Source organism: Alosa pseudoharengus, unplaced genomic scaffold (assembly GCF_046254945.1).
Source record: "Alosa pseudoharengus isolate Yale_2024_CS ecotype anadromous, Long Island Sound unplaced genomic scaffold, YU_APseudo_1.1 YU_APseudo_1.1_scf_1, whole genome shotgun sequence".
NCBI classification, from domain to species: Eukaryota; Metazoa; Chordata; class Actinopteri; order Clupeiformes; family Clupeidae; genus Alosa; species Alosa pseudoharengus.
The window spans coordinates 57,457,104-57,481,274 of NW_027468564.1; the positions used below are offsets into that span (position 1 = coordinate 57,457,104).

General features: G+C 40.8%; 1 protein-coding gene and 1 long non-coding RNA gene across 6 annotated transcripts; one reads left to right on the forward strand and one right to left on the reverse strand.

The window, feature by feature from the left end:
- Window positions 1-1,882: 1,882 nt before the first annotated feature.
- LOC143134542 (uncharacterized) lies at window positions 1,883-4,558 on the reverse strand. Of its 2 annotated transcripts, XR_012988680.1 has the most exons (4): window positions 4,297-4,558; window positions 2,720-2,829; window positions 2,494-2,618; window positions 1,883-2,305 (listed from the first exon to the last, which is right to left on the reverse strand). It is a non-coding gene; the product is annotated as an uncharacterized LOC143134542 (long non-coding RNA). The 2 variants fall into 2 exon arrangements; XR_012988679.1 differs by lacking the exon at window positions 4,297-4,558 and having other exon boundaries at window positions 2,720-2,966.
- A 2,398-nt stretch (window positions 4,559-6,956) lies between these two features.
- On the forward strand, window positions 6,957-23,259 carry shoc2 (SHOC2 leucine rich repeat scaffold protein). 4 transcript variants are annotated; one of them, XM_076295011.1, is made up of 9 exons: window positions 6,957-7,263; window positions 11,071-12,139; window positions 12,709-12,846; window positions 12,970-13,100; window positions 14,661-14,849; window positions 15,117-15,239; window positions 15,531-15,668; window positions 15,815-15,932; window positions 17,799-23,259. In XM_076295011.1, the coding sequence occupies exons 2-9, from the start codon at window positions 11,440-11,442 to the stop codon at window positions 18,005-18,007; spliced, it is 1,746 nt and encodes a 581-aa protein (XP_076151126.1). In that variant the 5' UTR covers window positions 6,957-7,263; window positions 11,071-11,439; the 3' UTR covers window positions 18,008-23,259. The 4 variants fall into 4 exon arrangements, with proteins under 4 accessions (XP_076151126.1, XP_076151135.1, XP_076151143.1 ...); XM_076295020.1 differs by lacking the exon at window positions 6,957-7,263 and adding an exon at window positions 7,295-7,393; XM_076295028.1 differs by lacking the exon at window positions 6,957-7,263 and adding an exon at window positions 7,345-7,364.
- The last annotated feature ends 912 nt before the right edge of the window (window positions 23,260-24,171 follow it).

Consider the following 24,171-nt stretch of genomic DNA (forward strand, 5'->3'; position numbering starts at 1 on the left):
CAATCCATCAGGCAATATGTGGACCATTAACAATGCAGGAAACCGAAAATGTATAGTAGTAGATTAACATTACATTTAGAAGCTAAAAACTGTTCAAATATTAGGTGGAGGTGGATACTTTTCCCAATTAAGCCTTACTGAACCTTCTCTTGTTCCTTTAAGGCCATTTCCTGCTGTTTGATCACTTCCTGTGCCTCCAGTTGCATCTTCTCCAGCTTTTCCAGAGTGACTGATTTCAGAGGAAGCAGTTTAGGTTTGCACAGCACCATGGTGGGGACATCTTCCATGGACAGCTGTCCTAATGGGTAGTATGACAGGTAGGCACAGCACACATGGGTTTAGTAGTTTTCCTTATTACCTTTAAGGACTAATCATTGACTATCAGTCAATGGGATTCATCATAGACTAAGTTGATACACCATCTTAAGTTATTCTTTTTATTGAAGAATATAGGTTAGAAGTTCTGGGAGTCGACAAATTTGGAGTCTGCCCAATTATAACAATAATAATAATCCGACGTGACCAATAAAACAACTATGATACACCTCACAACTTTCGCTTACCTTGCTTAGGAAGGACTTCCCGAAATATTGACTTCACTTCAGGCATGATATTCTGTAAGCAAGGCTAACCCAACGTTAGCTGATCTGTCAAGAGAACGTTACGTTAGTTTGATAGTTTACTTTTCTAAAACGTTTTACGTGAGACACTGTGCAAGCTCATTCCTGTTGATTGTTATCAATAGATACTGTAGGCTTATTTTAGATATATACACTCTAATAGCTAACATTACCCTATTTATCAATCAAAGCTAATGCGCTTAAGATTGTTTACAGCGTTACTAGGCAGCTGCATCGTTAGCTCTTGCATTAGCAAGACTTGCCTTTCTGTTCCGACAAACAAAACTACAAACCGAGCATGTCCAGAGTGAATAACTTTAGAATATAACTTTAGCGACGATGTGCATCGAATAAACGTCTATTTGTTTGTCTACAGACCTGTGATAAAACGCACACTTCAGCTCACAGATTATAGCTCCGTGAATTTAAAGCCAGACGTCTGTTAGCCGTCTGCAAAGCACTACTGCTTTTTCTCTGGTAGCACCGAATTGAACACAGCCATATGCTGCCGCCTAGAGGATGCAACAAGATTTGGGAGTTCCAAATCTTCGCTGCATGGTCCGAGCATTGCTTTTCTGTGGTTTGTGCATTCATTCATTCAAACTCCGAGATCGGGTTGGCTTTCGATACATTTAATGACAAATTATTCAAAATGCTTTGGTGTATGCATGGTGTCAACACACTGACGTTGCTTCATTTCCATGTTTTGCAATTGCACACCTAGTCACATACACTCTCAAAAAGGATGTGTTGGAAACAACACATTTTTAACACATCAATGTGTTTAGGTAAGGACAACACATTTTGTGTTATTTTTTGTGTTAAACCCATGTAACACAGTTACTGTGTTGATATTTTAACACACCTGTGTGTTATAGTTGACACAATTTGGTAATGGTTAACACAGTTACTGTGTTTATATTTTAACACACCTGTGTGTTATAGTTGACACAATTTGTGTCAATTTGGTTATTGTTACTTTCATTTGGTTATGGTTATGCTTTTGTCCAAAGCCACATACAAATACAAGACAATATAATACTTAAATTTAACAGGGAGCAAATTAAGATGTTGGTCAGACTATTAGAAGGATAATAGCAATAATAAACAACAATGTCAATTCAATCACAGCATAATGAAGTGCATGTTGTCGTTTTATTTATATTTTTAGTATATTTATGGATCTTAGCAGATAAGACAATTATGAAATTATTTAAACCAAATAGTGTGTGCAATAAAGATGAATTCCTGACAGCCTAATGTGAAATTATGTATTATTTATTACAAATATTGTACACATAAACATTACACAAGTTCATAACGAGGGTTTACAAAAATATCATTGTTAAAAAATATCAAATGTATTGGTCTAAAATCAATTAAATCTCTTATACTAATTAGTTTAAAGTCCTCTGTTCTCTGGACAGCAATTGCATGGAAATGGTTATGAAAAAACTTTGTAACAAGTATCCTTAAGAAAAACATTTTGATTTTCACTTTCTGGTGAAATGTGCATAACTTCTCAAACCGTTTTCCTTAAGAGGAATGGCAAGTTTGTCGTTTTCTGCAACAATGATGTATTGGGCGGAGGCGGAGGGATCTGCAATGCACACCAAGTGGGGCTGGCGATGTTCTACTGATCTATCAGGAGGATTGTTCAGCACACTGGAAATGCTGGTTCCAGTCTGTTATTTTAAAGAAAGAAAAAGAACATAAACAAGTCATTAGACATGTGCAGGGTTTCAAACCATTTACAAATTGACAATACTCATTTTACATTATACCAGATATAACAATGCACCATAAAACATACAATATAGGCGTTCCGTACTATAAGCACACAAAAGAAACATTTACTATAGGAGGGGCCTACCGGTTTTATATCCAAAAGGTAGCCCGAAGCTGACTTCACACTGCATTTGGTGTTCCCTTTGCCCCTGCCTGATGCAGTGGGGGGCAGCAGATGGACAAGCTTATGAAGAGCTCTGTAACATGAAACTATAAAAACAAACAAATTTAGAAAACTCTTACTTTCTTGTTAAAATCAATTGCATTCATTCACTGTAGCACAAAAGCTTAATAGAGATAATTCCTCCTACCATCAATCATGCTCAGGAACTGGTGGCAAGGCAGCTGCAGGTTCACTTGTGGACATTCCCTCCCATTTTCGGATGAACAGCAGCTTTTCCAGGAAACATCTTTCCAAATTCTGTGTCAAAGTACATAAATGGACAAAATACAGTCATTTGAATAATTAGAATGATATCAGAGGGGTTAAAGACAGTTCATCCAACTATCATTATTTTCATCTTTATTTTACTATTTTTATTACAAATAGGTCATTTGAAAAATTAGAATGATATCAGAGGGATTAAAGACAATTCATCCAACTTTCATTATTTTCATTGTCCCAAAACAATATGCACTCACCGTATATGGCATGTCCACAAAGCGTGTAAACTCTGCAAAAACCTCCAACGTTGGATGTCTAGCAGCAATCCACAACCTTGTAGCTGCAACAAAATAGATTATTATAAATTTGATTTCACACCATATTGTGAACACATAACTTATTTCAACTTCCATACTGTTTATTTTTTAAATCATTCAGCATTTCCAAAATAAGAACACACAATCTGGGTGACTAACGTTAGCGAACTGGTCAGAAATGAAATGTTACTTTAGGTTATTATCAAAATGGCAGCATTGATTACTGTTTCATTAATGCGTCACATTATTGCTTAAACTGCACCCCAAAAAAGCAAACTACACACTCTATAAACTATAAAAGATCATCATAACGTTGTGCATAGATGTAGAAGCTAGTTCAACACTGGGTCTACTAACTGCATGCAATATCGTTTCATCAAACCGTGTTCACTAACGTTAGTGTCGCGTTCGGAATGCAAATGTGTTTTCCCTTGGCAGCGTGGTAGCTTCTAAATGCATTAAGTTCATTCATCATCGTTAACTTGCAAGACTATTTGTGAACATGTTCTAATGTTATGTCGTGGAGCAGAAGAGATATAACTGCATAGGCCTATAACAAAAACGACTACATTCACGTTACCTGACCTTATGTCTATTATGGCTTGTAACGTTAACCACAGATTGTTCAGAATAAAACGGTCACCGTTATCTATGGAAGTAAAAGTGAATCAGCTTCTAAATAAATAACGGTGGTTATCATGATTTATAGTAGTTATAGTAAGTTAGATAGTGTTGTAACTTATCGTAATTTGTAACGTAGATAGTAGTTTGTAGTTTTGACATCCTGAGCTATACCGTTAGCATTTCATACCTTGTTAGCACTAGCTACAAGGTCATACCAGTTACCACAAACCTTGCTAACGTTAGCTGTCCATAGCTAAAACTTTAGCAGCTACCCAAAATGCGGATTTACCCACATAGTAATACGAGATGACGTAACGTTAGACTATTTTAGTTTCTACATGTATGCCAGTGTTTTTCAGAGTGTGTTAATGTAAGGTCAGGATTGACTTAACATGGACTAGCATAACGATTGCTAATCAATAACCTAACGTTAGCTGCTAGAGCTACTTGGCTAACAATCGATGCAGGACTTTATTATCATTTAACCTTTACAATATTGCAAGTTGCAAGAGTCTTTAAAATAAACATAACAAATACGTCTGAAGATATGGGTCTACCTTACCTTTTATTCAGACATTTAATTCCACTCTATGTGCCACTTGCAACTTCTTCCAGTGCCCCAAAATGAAGTGCTGAGAAAAGAACCTCTCCTCTCAGGGTAACGGCTCATCCAGGACACCAGGGATTGGCCAATAATTTAACACATTTTGTGTTGGGCAGTATATTCCAGTAATATAACACAGTAACAACACAAAATAACACAAATTGTGTTAAAATTGTGATAACACAAAAAATGTGTAATTATTTAACACATCATTTTTGAGAGTGTACAGTATACCACAAGCGGCGATGACGGGCCCAAGCACGGATTGGCTGTGGGAATCCTGCTATCTGCTTGGCTGTTGGAAACCTGCAATCCATTTGACTGTGGGAATTCTGCAGTCTGATTAGCTCCCAGATTCCTGCAATCTGATTGGCTTTCAAAATCCTGCAATCTGTTTGGCTCCCAGAATCCTCTAATCTGATTGACTCTCAAAATCCTGCAATCTGATTGGCTGTGGGAATCCTGCGATCTGATTGGCTCCCAGAATCCTGCAATCTTATTGGTTTCCAGAATCTGGCTTTGGGAGTCATGCGATCTGGTTTCAAGAGTGGTCATTCTATTGAAACTGCTCTTCTGTCTGTTACTGAGAGTAGCTAAGTCCTCTGCTCTGTCATCAGTATTAATTCTTTTTTATCTGCAGCCTTTGCTATTTCATACCTGTGTTGTAGCTGCATTGCTAGGCTTACAATAAATGCAATGTCCGGAAATGCTAGTGGTTGGCTTGCCGGCTACAGTGGTCTATTTGCCCTGACTAAGTTTGTGTGACATATGAACCACAATCTGTGTTGATACAAGCACTAATGTTTGTCCAGAAACCTTTTAACGTTTCAGACTCACCAAACACAAATATGCTTGTGTGGTTCACATTTAAATAAAGTAAAACATTTTGCCAACTCTTTTTTTGCGTGCCTCAATGGATTCACTCTTATTTATTCTCAAATTTCGCCTCCATTCAACCTCAATGAGAGCGAAGCGAAATTCGCGTCAATGGAAACTCACCTTTAAATTTCAGTCTGGATGAAAGATCGCCACTTTCAGTTTATTCTCTAAAAAACAGAGCTCTTGGTGTTTCCAGCTAAAACAGCTATTCCCCAACAGATTAGCATCCATCTTAACTCATTTTCACTGACCCCAACTAGATTGGCATGTAACTTTGGCGTCATAATTGATGATCAATTTAACTTTTCTGAGCATGTAGCCTCAATTGCAAAATCATGTTGGTTTGTCCTTTACAACATTAGGAAGATCAGACTTTATCTGACACAAGATTCTACACAACTTCTTGTACATGCCATGGTTATCTCCAAACTGAACTTTTGTAATTCACTGTTAGCTGGCCTGCCTACTTGTAGTTGTAGTTAAGATAGTTACAACTGATTTAGAATGCTGCAGTACGCCTGTCTTCAATCAGCCAAAGAGGATATGTAACTTCTCTCCTTGTTACTATTCATTGGCTCCCTATAGTAGCCAGAATAAAATGTAAATCTATATCACCTTGGCCTATAGGACACTTTCTGGAGCTGCTCCCTGCTATTTCAATTCTATGATCTAGATTAACATCCCCAACCACCCACTGCGGTCTTCAGGTGAGTGTTGACCAGCCATAGGTCAAATTCAAGACTCTTTTCCCCAGTGGTTCCTCATTGGTGGAATGAGTTGCCTAGTGCTCTCCATTCTAGCCTGACGAGCCAGACCCACATTAAAATGTAGGGTCTGGGCACTCACCGTTCGCAGTGCTCAGTCCGAGGGGCGGGATAATCGGTTGTCTTTCAAATTACCTCTGCACGCAATAGGACAGCGCTGAGTCCCATGCGTTTTCCCACCAGCAGAGCTAGTTGGCTAGTTCAAACTTTTGCCAACTTAAAACAAGCTTAACTTGTGTCACACTGTTGTCCAACAGCAACATCCATCTTCTTTGTTTTCAAGTAGCAGGGAATTCAAGCCAAACCGTTGCAACTCTGCCATCAATCATTATGTTAAGCCCGCCTAACGATTTGATTGGCCTGATAGAAGTTTAATTTTTCAAGCTCACAAGCCAACGGAGAGTTGCTAGACTAGCCCTGGAAGCAAATGTAATTTGCTGCCGCTAGGGTACGTCTAGATTTCTAGGCTACTCCATTCCTGTGATAGTTTTGGATCTTTCGAGAGGGGGCTAAAGACATATCTGTTGAGCAAACACTTAATTAAGTGGTTCTTATGAGTTGTATATTTGTTTAAATTAGGCTATTGATCATTGATATTGCATTGACATTATTGTTATCGCATGAATTTTCCTTAATGTAGTCTAGCCAACATCTTAAAACTGTTCACTGTTAATTTTTAACAATTGAGTTGTTTTTATTTGTAAGTCGCTTTGGACAAAAGCTAAATCATATAACCATAACCACACCCGGGGCCAAGCCGATTCCTGAGTGCTTTCTGTGACTTCTGTTTCATCCATTTTTCGACCATGGGAACCATCTCAAAAAAGACAAAGTAGGCTACAATAGAACAATACAAATTACGAGAAGAATCCTTACAAAAACAATAGGACTTTGCACCTTCAGTGCAGGCTTCTACAGCCTGCACCTCCAGTGCTCGGGCCTTAATGTGTGCATTTTAGAGTATAATCTAGGCTATAGTCTAAATGCCTTGAACTGACTGTCCAGAATTAATGCTATGTCACTGTGAGTAATTATGATTTTGGGCATAATATAAGGGCTTTAAAAATATTTTTTAGGCTACTCCAGTATGATGCATTTCTCTCCACCTCGCCCTTTTTCTCTGTCGCCTATCCAAAGGAAACACCTTTTCTGTTGGAAAGTCTCGTGATACAAGGGTAATACGAATTTGTGACGCAATCTGATGTTAGGGGAGGGGATTGCTCTGCCTCAACTGTATAGAAAAGGAGGAGGAAACAAGGATGGCGGAGTCACACCTCTGAAGGTAAAACACTTATATTATTACGTACCTTTAGGAGAACCTTTACAACCAGATGTTGATTTCGCACGAGCTTCAATGAAAGCACCCTTTGTCCTGCGCGTAAGGTGATGGGACTTTTCAGTGTCTTCTACCGGTAGGGTGAGATGCACTCTTTTGTTCAGCTTCGGAATGGCCGCTGTGTGGAGAATGTGTTTCTTTTTTTCTCGTCATAGTCAGTAAGGAAAGAAGGGCGCCACACGAACCTAGTTAGCTGATGGAATACGCCTTTGCCTTACGATGATGAAAAAGTAAACATTAAGACATTATTTCTACCAATACAGCCCTGCCATTACCACGTAGTCAGTTTAACAGTACATGATTGCGCACGACAAGCAGGGGCTGTGTTCTTGCTGCGGCTTGTCTCCCCCGTAAAGCTCGCAATGGTTGGAATGGTGTTTCACAGATGACAGCTGTTTATGGAAGGCCTCGGCTAGCAAACAGAATCCGTAGCAAACGTTAGCTATCTTTGTAATCGTGGCTGTTTGGTGGTGAAATCAGGAAGACTGCAATTCACTACAACAATTAACTAACAAAACAAAATTATGGCGACTTGATGCTGTTTTTGCATCGTCAAGCATCAATGAGTGCTAGTGAAATTTTCGTGCCCATTAGTATTTTGTAACAGTTACAGGAAAGCTGTTTAGCTTAGGTTTTATCTTCGTTAGCTTTCTGTTGGTGAAGGCTAACGGGGTTGATATGTAGCTAGCCATCGTTGAACTGCTACGTAGTCTATGCACAACTACGTCGATTTTTGTATCATATTTTTACGAGGCTAAAGGTAAATTGCCACATTCCTTCCTGGAATTGAACCTTCATGCAATGCGTTTGACAGAGTAGGCTAACGTTACCTTTAGGGTAGCTAGTTTCTGGAGAGTAGCTCATTTAGCAGTTTGTTGAGCCAAGCTATGTAACGTCAGCTACTTTTTTGCTGGCTATTGAACGTTAGCACGTTTGCTAACATAGCCTGCAATGCATACATGTATCACCAACGTTAAGGTTAGTTATACTAAAGGCGGACATAATACAGAATAACAAAGTGAACTAACTTGGTAGTTTAACGACACTTTGCCTCAACATGGTTGCTAGCTAACTTAAGTCATTTCCGAGGATTGCCCACTGCTAATGTTGGATAGCAAATGTTGGCTAACTTCCTGCCCTATACAAGGTGGAGATTCTTTTCACGTTTGATTTCTGTCCTTGGGTTTGTATTATTTACAAGAGAATGTATTTTCCTTGTGTTTGCTAATCAATTCAATTGATTAGAAAGGTTTTGGTAGAGGGCGTATTCAACTGATCAGTCTACAAGATATCTGATAAATGTTGTCATCGTCATGAGGTTGAGATATTTTGTCGACAAAATGGGCCGTGGGTTTACACAAAAGTAAACTGTTCCACTTTACTACCGAAACATGTTTTCAACAACACCAAATGAGATCTGGATGCTGAATGGTCAGACCTGTCAAAATGGTCAAGCCCTTCAGCCAGTTCAAAGATTATAAACAGTCTTTTGTAATATAGACCGAAGGAGTCTGGTGTGGAGGCTCCTCGAATAAACTTTAGTGGAATGTTTAACCTTATACCTTGTGAATTGGCTGTCTTGAAGTTCCAAGTCAAAGGCAACACAATGCACAGTGCACCGCCCATCTGTATATTGGGGCCATTTTATCAAACAGATCTTGTGAATTAAGATATTTGCTGTTAACACTACTCAGTTTTTGTCTTTTCAGAATTTCTGTCAGCAAAATACAGCCCTTGCTAGAGGAAAGCTATGAATTGGGAATGCTGGGTTGGCATGAGAATATTTAAGTAGGCTAGCTTTTATGTGGTAGTGATGAAGTAAAGGCAGAAACTCACTCAGTTGACCTCTGATCTTCTGTGCCAGTCCACAGTAATCGCCCACATTAGTAGGCTAGGGCCTGAATTATTTTGGTTGGCTGTGGGTAAACAGTGATTCTATGTGTGGATATAATGTCTAATAAGAAAAATGTTGAGAATATCGGCATTCTATTGGTTCAGTAAAGTATATTTGGGAGAAACAGAGAACTTTGTTCCTGAAAGTCTATATGAGCTATGGAGGTATTGTGTAACTTTGTTTGGCAACTGATTTGGTAAATGTTTGTCTCCTTTTGACTCAGTCGAAGTCGAGTTGGTTCGTAGGCCTAGACGAGACGTGTCCTGGTGCTGAAGGGCCAAACTAGTTGCTGTCTAAAAGCAGATGCTTCACCTTGTGGATAGTATAAACCCAACCAATAAATGACACTGTCATCTTGATTCATCTAATCAGAAAGCATGACTAATCAGCCCTCAGTACTCTGTATGAGCAGGTTCACATGCCCGGTCGGTGTCGGTGGCCTCTCCTGGCCAGGCCATCGGCTTGCTGTACATTGCTAAGATAATTCACACAGCATATTGGATTTGTGAAATTCTTTGAGCCTGACTGAGTAGGATCCAGGTTATAGAAGTCAGGAACTGAGCACAACCAGCACAACCAGCAGTGATAAAAAGTCACCTCAGTGTCCAAGTCGATTTAGATATTTTGACCAACTGACCGCAGAATTAAGGAGGTACAACTTGTTGCTTAATTTACTTTTTCTTTGAGCTTGTGACGGGAAGTTCACGTCGTTAGTTGAATCACCTAATGAGTGAATTTGGATTTCATGATTAAGCTACCAAAAGCAGAGCCAACCTTTATTGGATGTAATGTGAGGAATTACTGCTACTTGCGATGGTAGTCAAGATCTGCTGATTCCAAAGACATTGATTAGAAAGGCATGGATTCTTCTCCGTTTGATTGAGTAGAATGTTGGTACGGACCATATGTTTCTATTAATTTAGGGGTAGAGCTTATTTTTGACCCAATACTTCAGGGTGATGGATTTTCACTTTTAGCCACCAGGCATTGAGCAGTACCAGACCTGGTCATGATGTGGTTTGGGGTAGTATTCCAGAACTGAGTAAGTCTCCCAGTGGTGGAGTGTGCATGATTGTGCAGTCACCTCCCACAGTGTTTACCAAGGGCCATCATGTAAAACTGCTCGGGCTGAACACCCTGGGCCCACAGAGGGCAGTGCCCAGCGCTGCCCTCTTAAATATCCCTTTGTCATTTTAAATGGGCTTGAGCCCTTTCGCCATAAAGGTCTCATGACCTGTGGGGAGCCTGAGCTTTGAAGAAGGCTGGACTGCTGCAACTGAGGCTTACTCCCAGCAGCTTTGGCCTTTCAGCCACTCTGATGTGAGGCCAACGCCCGCTCCTGCTCCCGCCACCCTGCCCTGCCCCATCCTTGCGACGCACACACCGCATGCCGGCTCCACCCGCTCCTCTACACGTTAATGGACACAATTTGCTAACCGATGGCACGCCTTCCGCCCGCTGTGTGTTACTAAGGCACGCTGTGGATTTATGTGTTTGTTTGATTTGCCGGGGCTATTCCACGGAGCTACGACCACTGCCCTTCATGCGGGAACATGTATGATTAATGTGAAATCACCACCGCATAGGCCTAGTGGTGTAGGACTCTTGTTTGATGGTGTTCATCATGGGAGTAGCTTTTTACTACTTTTAACTGGTGTGAAATAGTACTAATAGTTCTTGTCCATGATCTTAGACGAGAGTGGTACTTACTGAAATTGTTATATGGCCATCATGCTACAGGCCTGCATCTCTCATGCATGTGCATAAAAATGTTGATACGTACAAATGCTAATTTTACAGTGGAAGCTGTAAATGACTGGAGTTTAAAGCAGAATTGTACCCTCTTGTCTCTTTCATAGCACATGCAAAAGATGACTCTGAGGACCTTTCTCGCATGAGCTCTGTTGAACTGGGTGGAGGGATCGCACTGCCATTCAGACAAGCATGTGGCTGGAGCAGCCCACAGCACTTCCGCTCCATCTGAGGCTCCTCGCATCGGTGGTGCTTTAAACCCCCCCGCCCCCCACCCCCACCCCCACCCAACACGGGACCAGCTCTCCCTCCACGCTCTCTCAATGTCTACACAGGTATGTATGAAGGCCTGCGCGTATGAGATCCTCTCCCTTTGGTCCAGCACCATTCTAACTGTCCTGTAACAGAACCAACGTGAGCACAAGAGACAGACTCTGGGCTCCCATGAGCAAGAGGGCAGCAGGGGTGCCGTCACCATGAGTAGTACTTTAGGCAAAGACAAAGACTCCAAGGAGAAGGACCCCAAAGGTCCCTCCTCTGGGAAAGAAAGGGAAAAGGAGCCCAAGGGCCTGGGCGGCTTCAGCAAAGACGGCAAGGAGAGCAAGACCAAAGGGAAAGATGCCAAAGACGGGAAGAAGGACGCCAGCGGGGCGCCTCCAGCCGTGGCCTTCTCTGTGGACAACACCATCAAGCGGCCCAACCCCGCCACGGGCACACGCAAGAAGTCCAGCAACGCCGAGGTGATCAAAGAGCTGAACAAGTGCCGCGAGGAGAATTCCATGCGCCTGGACCTGTCCAAACGCTCCATCCACCTGTTGCCCAGTTCCATCAAGGAGCTGACGCAGCTGACCGAACTCTACCTGTACAGCAACAAGCTGCAGAGCCTGCCGTCCGAGCTGGGCTGCCTGTCCGGCCTGGTGACGCTGGCCCTGAGCGAGAACTCTCTCACCAGCCTGCCCGACTCGCTGGACGGCCTGAAGAAGCTGAAGATGCTGGACCTGCGGCACAACAAGCTGCGGGAGATTCCGCCGGTGGTGTACCGCGTCAGCTCGCTCACCACGCTCTACCTGCGCTTCAACCGCATCACCACGGTGGAGAAGGACATCCGCAACCTGTCCAAGCTCACCATGCTGAGTATCCGCGAGAACAAAATCAAGCAGCTGCCCGCCGAGATTGGTGAGTGTGTGTGTGTGTGTGTGTGTGAGAGCTGCTCTGTGGTGCGGTGGCTCTGCCTGCTCTTGCACTCCCCATCTCAATACTCCTACACAGCTCCATCATGCTCCTCTGCTTTACTTTTTTTTATTTATTTTTTTTTGCTAAATGCTGATTTTTTGTTGTGATGGATAAGTAATATGGTGGAAGAGGCCTTCACACTGTTTTACACATCTTGATCTCTGTAAAACTAGGCTAGACTCCACGTTTTGAGGCTTTGGAGACTGGAAAGAACTGATAAGAGTATTTATGTGTGTATGTGTAGGCACATTGCTGTGAGAAATACATAAAGGGGAACTGTGTTTGACCTCAAAAAGCAGAATGAAAATGAGGAAGTGCTTGAGCATTTGTCTGCTTTAAGGTGGTGGATGCATTTGTTTACAGAACATTGGCTTTCTGGCGCTCTTCTCAACATTCTCATTACACATGTTGACATTGTGGGCTAGTCATCTTATGAAAACATCATTTTCAGTGGCATGGCAGGTTTGTGTTCTCTTGATTATTAAGGGTAATGGGTGTTTGTTCCACTTCAGGGGAACTGTGTAACCTCATCACGCTGGACGTAGCGCATAACCAGCTGGAACACCTACCTAAAGAGATTGGTAACTGCACACAGATCACTAACCTTGATTTACAGCACAACGAGCTACTGGACCTCCCTGAGACAATAGGTAAGAGGCCAATTATTACATTTCTAAGTCACAATGTTGAACTACGACTTCATCAACTTTGAAACCACTTTCTTCCCAGATTTAAGTGAATTGAAACTGTACTTTTGCCCTCTGTTGTTGCAGGCAATCTGTCAAGCATAAATCGCTTGGGTTTGAGGTACAATAGGCTGTCAGCAATCCCTAGGTCATTAGCCAAGTGCAGAGAACTGGAGGAGCTGAACCTTGAAAACAACAACATCTCAGTGTTACCAGAGGTGAGTGGCCAGATGTTCCCAATGGCCCAGTGACTGAACAGTTCTCTACCCAAGTAGAGGATCATATTACATTACATTAGGTCATTAGTATCAGATTAGATCATAATTCTGTAGAACACTTAAGGCCGGTTTCCTCTAAGCCTTGGGTAACGCGAACACATCTTGAGGTGTTGTCAGAGCCCCATTAAAAACTTCTCTGATCAGACAATGAATGCGTGAATCTAGCCCCTATGCGTTTGTTAAACATCAGTGGAAGCTAATTGTTTCCGCAGACGCACTGCGAGCAGAACGCTTGCGCCCGGTATAGCTTTCCTGTGTGAACGCAGACACAGTCGAAGGCAAAAGTTTGGGCATCCATGCTAAAGTTGACTAAAAAGAGGAATAAAAAAAAATATCATCTTTTGGAAATTGATCTTAACTCATTGAGTGCCAAAAACCCATGCGTTGAGTGCCAAAAACGTAATATTACGTTTTTAGCTTTTCTTTTTAAATTACGAAACTAGACACTCTAACACACCTTATATGTGATTTTGGGAACTCTGTGATGAATGGAAATGAAATGTATGACGATCGAAAACTCATGAAAACGCACAATCTGGACATTTTATCTGGACATTTTATCATAACTCGGTTGCCGCTTTGGGTCGAATCAGTGACGCATGCACGTCAGGTCAAAACCAGGCCATTTTCGTGGGTCTATCACTAGGTGGCAGTCTCGCCAGGTCTCGTTGATCACTTCCCGGAAAGTTTACAGGCAACATGAAAAACATATCTCCATTTCTAGAAAAAAAACAGCGATTTTGATGAAAACTAGCCACTGTTTAGCTTGGGATTTCTCAGGAACAGAGGCGTGTAGAAATACACGGTTTGCACCCACTGAGAGCTTAAAGTCTCACCTTTAAAACGAGCCATTGTATGTGTTCATAGCTATAACACAGAATATGCTGTGGCTGTACAAAAATCATCAACAATGGTCTAGATTGCTGGCACTCTCCGAAAACAGCTTGGCATTCAATGAGTTAATGTCTTAATTAAAAACATGAGTAAAAATCCAACCTTTAAGGACACCCCTATGTTAAATTCCCGTAGAGGCAGACAGATTTTTAGTTATTTCATGGATCCAGGATACTATGCATCCTGATAAAGTTCCCTGGGCCTTTGGAATTAAAATAGCCCCACATAATCACATGCTCTTCACCATACCTAGAGATTGGCATGGGGTACTTTTCATAAGATCATCTCTCAATGCAAATCAAACCAGCTATTAGGCTAACTGAAATAAAACTATGCCAATCTCTCTTTTCTTTTTTTGGTAAAAATTAGTCGTTTTCTTTGTAAATCTCTAGAGTATTTCATACTTTATGAAAGCTATGCACCATTGGAACCATTGTCACTCACACCATTTCCCTCACCTTTTTCACCCCTGACCAGTTTGCATGCCTGTGTATGGGACATGGTATTAATTTAAGGTTATTCATTTAATACCATGTGATTTTGCAAGTGGTACTTTGTGTGTTTGTGTGTGTCACATCTCTTATGGCATTGTTCTGTACTTGACAGGGGCTGCTCTCTAGCCTGGTGAACCTGACAAGCCTGACTCTGGCAAGGAATTGCTTCCAGTCGTACCCAGTGGGTGGACCATCGCAGTTCTCCACCATCTACTCGCTCAACATGGAGCACAACCGCATCAACAAGATCCCCTTCGGCATCTTCTCAAGAGCCAGAGTGCTGAGCAAGCTGAACATGAAGGTGTGTGTGTGTGTGTGCACGTGCGTTTGCCACCTCAGAACACACAGCTCTTGTGTTGAAGTATGGGATAAATTAGATCTAGCTGATACCATGTTGTGTGTCAATAATATACCTATTTATGATCAATTGATGGGATTAGCATATGGGTATTTAGGTGTTAAAATGAACATGTCAAAGTGATGAGTTTAGGTCCGTTTAGACTATTTATTCAATGTATATTTGGTGGTGAATTTCTTATTAACCCTGACTTGTTTATCTTGTTTTCAGGACAACCAGTTAACTTCCCTCCCTCTTGACTTTGGAACCTGGACGAGTATGGTTGAGCTGAACCTGGCCACCAACCAACTGACCAAGATCCCAGAGGACATATGTGGCCTTGTGTCTTTGGAGGTAGTTTGGATTTTACTTCATCCACATAAGGATGAGACAGATGAATGCAAAAAGTATATTTTAGCATATGTCTCTTCAACATGGCTCCTGGCTTATTAACATATTATGTCAAATGGTGACTCTGTCTGTATGCTCTTGAGTTGATTAAAGGTGTATATAAAACTCTATTGCAGATTGTTTCTCAGTTATTGCAGATTGTTAGAGACTCATGAATCTTTACCAATGTTTTTGGAATAGTTCTAGTAGTCACTTGCCCTGCTGTTTGATTCCTTCTAAACATCTTTTCCACAGGTCCTTACATTGTCCAACAATCTCCTAAAGAAGTTGCCTCATGGCATCCGAAACTTGCACAAGCTCCGAGAGCTGGATCTAGAGGAGAACAAGTTAGAGTCTTTGCCCAATGAGATCGCCTACCTTAAAGATTTACAGGTATGCTGCCTACACTTGGAAGTGCTTATTTAGATGTTACTTGGAAGAATGCCTTGGCATGGTTGCATGCTCAGTTAGTAGTGATCATTGAATGTAGATTTTATTGATCACCATGTGAATGATGTGCCCTTTTGTCTTTCATCCAGAAACTGGTGTTGACTAATAATCAGCTGACCACGCTGCCCCGAGGTATAGGCCACCTCACCAACCTGACCCACCTGGGCCTGGGAGAGAACCTCCTGCAGCACCTGCCAGAGGAGATTGGTGAGTACGCCATCCCTGCATCTCAGGGCACATACTACACACAACCCTGATACTTTTATTGGGCCAGGTCCAATATGTAAAAAGTCATGTTTTGAAATTGCTCTGAACAGCAAAAAGAGAAGGACAGTCATGAGCAGGTGTATCTGTAACCAGTGGTGGAATGTAACAAAGTACAAATGCTTTGTTACTGTACTTAAGTCCATTCTCATGTATCTGTATTTTACTTAAGTAGAATCAATAGTGCATACTTTTGACTTTTACTCAATTTTGCAGCAATTGTCTATACTTTCTACTCCACTACATTTCTACAATACGTCCCATTACATTTTATGATCAGTTTTTTCCCCGCCAAAATGCCTACCTGACTGGCACACGTTTATCTTACCAGTGAAGTTGGGTTCTAAATCTTTGAACCAATTAGGCAGGCCCGGAGTGGCTAATCGAGAGCTTCGGGAGGATTCACAGTGGGCTGTTAATGTTTTGGGCTGGTCTGAATATTGTGAGCTTAAATATATTGTTTCTGACGTGCATGTGCTGTGCCCTTTAGCAGCCTTGGCTGTGCAGTCGCAGCCCATTACTCGCAGTTTCCCCAAATATTAACAAAGTAGCACTCACAAAACTGTTTGGAAGTTGCAACCAAGTCTATATTTGCAATAATTAAGGGAAGTATGCAATAAGTATAAGTATATATACTCTTTTGATCCCGTGAGGGAAATTTGGTCTCTGCATTTATCCCAATCCGTGAATTAGTGAAACATACTCAACACACAGTCAGCACACAGTGAACACACTAATCCCGGCGCAGTGAGCTGCCTGAAATAACAGCGGCGCTCGGAGAGCAGTGAGGGGTTAGGTGTCTTGCTCAAGGGCACTTCAGCCGTGCCTACTGGTCGGGGTTCTACCCTCCGGTTACAAGTCCGAAGCGCTAACCAGTAGGCCACGGCTGCCCCAAATACCCTGTCATCAGGTATGATCCTTCCAACTGCAGCATAGGGCGCCTTTACTTTGAGCAGCAGCACCCACACTTATAACCTTTATACCATTTATAGTCTTCGTTGGTTTTGCTCAAGGTGGGGATCACATTAGCCAGCGGCAAGCGGCAGGTTTCCAATTGTTCTCTGTGGTTTGGCAGCGGAGCGGTGGCAACGTTGGCGTAACGCTAGCATTGAACAAGCTGAATGCTGAACTTGGTTCAACTTTCAAAGCGCAACGTGAGCGTATTCAATTGACAAACCGGAATGAGAAAACTTATTATCACTTATTATGAGCATTGCGTTACGTTTGCCGCTGCCGCTTGCCGCTGGCTGATGTGATTCTCGCCTAATGATGTATAACTCTGCAGATCACCCTGGTAGATGGTAAGCACAATTACATTAGCCTAAAACTAACTAGTACATTAACCTAAAACTAACTTATTTAAAATGCTGCAACCCATACTGTTTTTATTATTGGAATACAGACATTAAAAGAATAAATCGTTATGCAAGTACTTTTACTTAGGTACATTTAAAACATTACTTTACTTTTACTTAAGTAGGGTTGTCATTGTGCTACTTCTACTTTTACTAGTGTAAATATTTCTCTGGTTATTTGTACTTTTACTTAAGTACTGAGTTTCAATACTTCCTCCACCACTGTCCGTAACACAGTACTGCAGTGAATGGTCATGTCGTAACACAGTACTGCAGTGAATGGTCGTGGTAACAAAGTACTACATTGAGTGGTCATGTGGTAACACAGTACTACATTGAGTGGTCATGTGGTAACACAGTACTGCAGTGAAGGGTCATGTGGTAACACAGTACTGCAGTGAATGGTCATGTCGTTGGCTCTCAGGCTTTTCTACTCTCCATGTGTGTCCCTCAGGTACTCTGGAGAATCTTGAGGAGCTGTACCTGAATGACAACCCCAACTTGCACAGTCTGCCCTTTGAGCTGGCCCTCTGCAGCAAGCTGTCCATCATGAGCATTGAGAACTGCCCTCTCAGCCACCTGCCCCCACAGATTGTTGCCGGAGGCCCCTCCTTTATCATCCAGTTCTTGAAGATGCAGGGCCCCTATCGCGCCATGGTCTAAAGGCACCCACACCCATGTCTGACACTGTATACCAACAACAAACAAATAACGAAAGTATCCAATAAGACCACAGAAAATAGAATGTCGAAATGGTCCTACCCAGTTCAGTGCTGTAACGCATTGCCAGTGGCATCTGTGGAAAAGAAGGCAAATTTTTCCAAGGCTGTCATGATATAGCGCAGCCTGCTCGTGAGGAACCAGAGCCATTTAGGTCTCCACGCCGACGCCCACATCTACACCCAACAACCTTGCTAATTGACAATTCCCTTTGCCAAAATTTATGATGTACAGTAGTATGTTTTAGTTGAGCGGCTGTCATTTATGATATGAAACATATTGCCAATATATTTAACAGTAATTACAGTGGTATAATAGATGAACAAGAGTACAACTGTATGCAAAAACAAAAATACTTTCATCTGTTTTTATTTTTTTTTGCTGCTGCTGCCATAATCCATAATGTTTTCAAGTTTTCTTACCATTTTATTTTTCAGTCCCATTTTTGTAAAACCACTCCTTGACTAAAAATCTATGTTTTAGAGTGCAGATGGATTGTTGGACTATACAGAACAAATATCAATGTTGGTGTTAAAATTTTTACATTTAAAAAAAATTTGTGCCTATCCAGTATAGTTAACTGGTTAATTTCTTAAACATAATTGTCAATGGTTACAAAGCTATGATTATACATAAGTATAATTTATTCAGCGTTTCCTTATTGTATTTTTAATTATTGTTTCATATGTTTGTTTGTTTTTTTAAATCTGTTTTCCAATATTCATTCCCTTCTTGCAGGCTGTTTCAGCAGAATCTGCTGTTCAGAGCCAAGCGGTGTGAGTGTGAGTCACACGTTGTACAAATTAAATGTTGCTCTTGTCCTAGTGAGCAACTCATTACTGCTACATTTCTGACTTCTGAGTTGATTTGACTGCAAAACCTTAGATATGGACCTTGGCCTCTTTCCCACAAGTGATGCCCGATTCAGTCGGGTTGCATATTTCAGTGCCTCTCCCAAGAGAGATGTGGAGAAGCTTTGGAGAGGAGCTAGATCTAGAGAGAGGCTGCGAGCATCCCTGTGTGTGTGTGTGTGTGTGTGTGTGTGTGTGTGTGTGTGTGTGTGTGTGTGTGTTTGTATTAGGGCTGATTGTTGCTTTGAGTGCACAGTGCTCCTGATGTTTACGCCACCCCACCCCCACAAATCCCACCATATCTCCAGTGTTTGTCTCCAGTAACATGTTTGAAATTCACATGTTATTAGAGCCATTACTGCACACATATCAGCCACACAGTGAAGGAGGGTTGCAGATATATAAAGCAATTAAAGTGAGGTATGCCAAAAAACAAACAAACAATGAAGAAATGATTCCAATTCCCTGTTCTTTTGCCCATGTCAGTAAGTGGGTCCTAATTCAGTCAGGTTTTTTTTTCTTTTTTTTTTTCTTTTTTTTTTTAACCCTTGTGGGTAAAGCCTCAGTTGTGCATGTTGGGATCTGACGCTTCTGCAGCTTTTTACCTGTTGATTTTTTTTTTTTTTTTTTTTTGTCCCACACTGTCCCATGATGCTGCTGGTCTTATGCACTTTTTAATGATGTTGGCATCCTCCTCCTCCTCTCGTAACAATCATGATGTGTCATGTCACAGATTACATGTCTAAGCGGGGGGGCATTTTTGTTTCCTTGTGAAGTGTTTCTTTTGTTTTGAACTGTTATGTATATTTTTATGTCAAAAAGAATATATAATTTTTTCCTCAACAGATTCATTTAAAAAAAAAAAAATATGTTCTAGAGTTAAATTTTTAATTTTGGGGCGCAAGTATCCTCTTGATTACAAATGTAAACTTCAACTGTATGTTGAAGTAGTCATATATGTTTATATAATGTGAGAAACCCATATCTCCTGTACTCTTAATTTTTTTTCTAAGTATTGTTATTCAGATCCCCAATATTTTAATTGTTTTGTAATTATTATTTCCCTGTTTTCTAATGACGAAATTTAAGTCTTCAGTTAGTGTTATATCAAGAGACTGTACATTGAAATCCCATTTTAGTTTATCAAACCAAATGTTTTGTAAAGGTGTTACAACCAGAATTTGTATTCAATAATGTTCCTTTTTTATTTTCCTTCACTGACTTACTTTCTCTTCTTTCATTGTTTCTTCTTTCTTTTCTTTTGTATTTTTATTGGCAGCAGCGTTGAATGGGTTTAGAGTTTGACTGGTCACTGGCTGATTTATGTAAAGGCACTTCTTTTTTCTTTCTCTAAGCCTTGTGTGGCCAGGACGTCTCCTACCCCTGCACGGGGGAGAAGTTACCGATGTGACCGCTGCTTCTTATGTACCAGCAGAACCCAGTTGCTGCTTTCATGGACTTTTGGAAAACATATGCTGTAAAACATAAAAAAACAAAACAAATGAAGACAAAGCAAAACAAAAAAAAAAACAAATGTTGAAAATTCCTACACGACCACCAGTTATGCAGACTTGACTGAGTCTGGGACAATTCCAGTGACTGGACACAAGCAGAAAGGGTGGTCTTCAAACAGTGATCAAATCATTTGGACCTATGAGGTTAAAAAAGGTGCATAATTGAGCCTAAAGTTACATGACAGACTTAAAAAGCATAAAAAAGGACATAAAACACACACCACACACAACCATGTAAAAAGGGCTTTCTCTGTTCCTGCTAAACAGTACACCAGAGGCATTGCATTCCTGGTTTTGTATAAAAGCTTCAAATGTACATTAGATTTCTGTGTAATTACCATTAGCTGTTCATAACAAATGGATATTATATAAAATGAATAAATGCCTTTAACGAGAACGTCAAGCAAGATGTGCATTAGGGCATGCAGCGGAGATGCTGTGTCCCATCCAACCTTATATTTCTTTTGTTTTCTTTTTGTCTTTTTTTTCCCTCCTAAATCTATGTGCCATTGCAGAGTGGAGTAGTAATGACGGCCGAGACTGGCCACATTTGGGGGGTGGGATTCAAGGGAACCCGATGTGTTCTCACTGAGGAAGCATTTATCAAAAACCAGGAATGTAATTCAATAAAAATGTGCTTTGTTTTTAAGTTTTGAGTGGTGATGGTGATTACTCCCAGTTCCAAACTGCTAGGTGGTGCTGTCCAGGTGATTTCCGTCTTGTGTGTCCACAGCATCAGGGTGACGGCACTCATGGGTCAGGGGTTCCTTCTATATAGTCTGTGATTTTAGGTAATAGAAAAATGTTAGAATCACGGTCATCTGTTCATGTCTATCCCCTCCCTTCATCCCCCTACCCCTAATTTGTCTTGTATGTATTTCTTTCTTGCCTTGCAATGTTGTATAGGAAACAGCATGTTGTTTTTTTTTCTTTCTGGAGAAATGAAAGTGATTATATTCTGGGTCTGAGGAAAGTTGTGATTTCTTATTGCCCATTTTTATTTTGAATATTTGGAAAAACTGTATGGTGCAGAACTGCCTAACCCCTATCCTTCTGATAAGCAGCCTTAAAAGGTATACATTTTTTTTTTTTTTTTTTTTTTTTTTCCTTCCTCATATCTTTGGTCACCTGGTGATGGACATCTGGTGAGCATCCTGTGCTCTCTCTGTTCTTTACCTCTTGTTGTTCCTTTCTGGCTCTATATACACATAGTTGATGTTCCGGGCGACAGGAGACACATTCTCCCTCAAAGCCAGACATGTGGGGTGCTCTTCAAATAAACATTCTTTTGACTGCCTTACATCTGCCAAGCATTACCTTTGTCACACCTGCTTATCAGTCACATGACTATTTGTATTCAGTAGAGGTAGACTGTCAGTCATGCTGAAGCCAGAACTCAACGGTGGGTTGACAGCTCTGTGTGAAACCAAAGTCGAGACGAGGGCATCTCTGTCAGTCCTGTCCCTTGCTTTGGTATTTGACCTGCTCTGTTTCCTTCATCTTTTTGTCCTATCTGCTGACCTTCTGCATCCACCAAACCAATACTGGACAGAATGAGCGGTTTTGTAGGTAGATGTCCTTTGTCTTAACACTGACAAAAGGAATCTTATTGTGGGTTAAATATTCAGACACAGCTACCTCTTAGTAAGTCTGCATTGCTGGGAAAGGATTTTGATATATGCCGTCGTAACAATGTGTGCTTATTCTTGTCCAGAAAGAATTGGAAACCTGAATGGTGATACTACTCAGACCAGTGACCCCCCCCCCCCCCCCCCCCACACACACACACACACACACACATTGTGATGTACAAACTCTTCACTGAATAATGTATTGCAAAGAGGAGGCATCAAGAAGTATGTTTTATTATTTTGGACAAAAAATCAGCCAACAACAAACTTCCTTGTAATTTCTAAAACAAGAATTCTATAGACCCAAACTACTTGCAAAAGATGCCATTTGCTAAGGCAACTGACCATGTTTTTTGTTCTGTTTGTAAATAAGTCTTTTAATTGTAATAAACCTATAAACATTTACAGATTGAAGATTGTGATACATTGTATCCCGTAGCAGTTTTGTTTTTATTTTCTTGTTTTTTTTTTTCTTCTGCTGTTGCACCACCTTGGCCAAACTTTACTTGTGTCATACCGCCCCCACCTGAAAATAAGTGCAGGTCTTAGAGTAGAGCGTGCTTTATTTTCAGACTCTTGGTTTGTACTTATTTTATTTGAACTGCTCTGGAAAAAAAGAAGCAAAATTAAGCCAAGTTTGCAGTGATTTGCACATACAGAGGGCAGTTGGACACAGTTACTAATGTTGATCACTAATGAATGTACATATTGTAAGTTGTCCAACATCCACTGGGAAGCAAAATACTGCTGTTAGGTTTTTTCTGTTCCTCTTGCCTTTGTGTTAAATTCTCCCAATCTTTTTCCAGGGCTTATCTGTCCATTTGAATGCCCAGCCAAAACGTATATGATTCAGAGGGTCTGTGCAGCTCCAAAACCATTCTCTGACATGTTCTCCTCCTTGTGCTGTGCCTTTACAACAGAAAAGTGGGCTATTCTTTGTTTCTTTACAGCATTGAAGAGTAATCCCTTAATGGTGTCATGAATACAACCAATCCAATCACTATAATTTTTTAATAGTTGTACCCTTGTCATGCGTGCACATTGCATTCTGGGTTTTATTTTGACATTTTGAAGGCTGATTTGACATAGTGTGGGCTTTCTGAATATGTAATACCTGTACTTTTAAATCCAAGTAATTGTAATGTTCCGTTCATGTTACATCAATATAAAGAGATGATTGCCTTGTCTTGATTTATTAAGCGGTGTATGGATGTATCATTTGTGAATGCAGCTCAATGAGCATCATGACTGATTCCAGCTTCATCAAAACTGACCTGTTCTAGGGATGTTGTTTCTTTACATACTGATTCAGAGACGACTTCAAATAACAAAACATATGACAATATAAGACTCATATTACAATAAGGCAAAAATTGTTTTTAAAGTAATGATTCCTTGCTTGCCAGACAGCTTCTCTGTAAGTGAGAACAATAGCTTGTCTGGGTTAATAATGCACAGGAAGAATGTTTATATGATACATTTAAACAACAACACATAAGTCAACTCACTCCAGTGGCAATAAGTAGGCCTACAAGATATGAACCTGATTGTGCAAGTATACAAGAGGCAATTAAATTGCCATCGACTAGACTGTAGAACAGACCAGGTCTGCGGCAAAAACCTGTGATCAAACTTGATTTAGGATCCTCGCACCATAATTTTGCACTAGACATTAGAAATAATGTAGAAATAATGCAATACTCATGTGAAAATGGAGTATCAAATACTGAAGAATCAACAAATGCTTCTAGCTTACTGGTGCTTCCCAAAACAGTTATTTATATTTTCTGTTGTTTACTACAAGGTTTTTATAGCAATATGAAATGCCTAACGTGAGAGACAAATTGTAATAGGCCTCCTACAATTATAATCCTTCCAAAATTACTAGACACTGGGGTTTTACGCCGTTGACTAACACTGAATGTGCTAAAACATCTCTGCTGGTGTAATTGTTCATATTGGGATCATATACCACTAATGGATGAGAATACAGACCCTTAAAAAGGGACGTGGGTGAGCTTTGCCGTAAGCAGCACACGCGGTTCATTTACATAGCCTACTGCAAAATGTGGCGCACGCAACCATCCTTCCTTACGCATGCATGTTTTGTT

Excerpts from the sequence above, each read along its gene's own strand:
- shoc2 (XM_076295011.1), top strand. The coding sequence starts at position 11,440 with ATGAGTAGTACTTTAGGCAAAGACAAAGACTCCAAGGAGAAGGACCCC. Across the intron at positions 14,850-15,116 it reads TGAGCAAGCTGAACATGAAG|GACAACCAGTTAACTTCCCT; the intron begins GTGTGTGTGTGT and ends TCTTGTTTTCAG. Across the intron at positions 15,933-17,798 it reads GCACCTGCCAGAGGAGATTG|GTACTCTGGAGAATCTTGAG; the intron begins GTGAGTACGCCA and ends TGTGTCCCTCAG.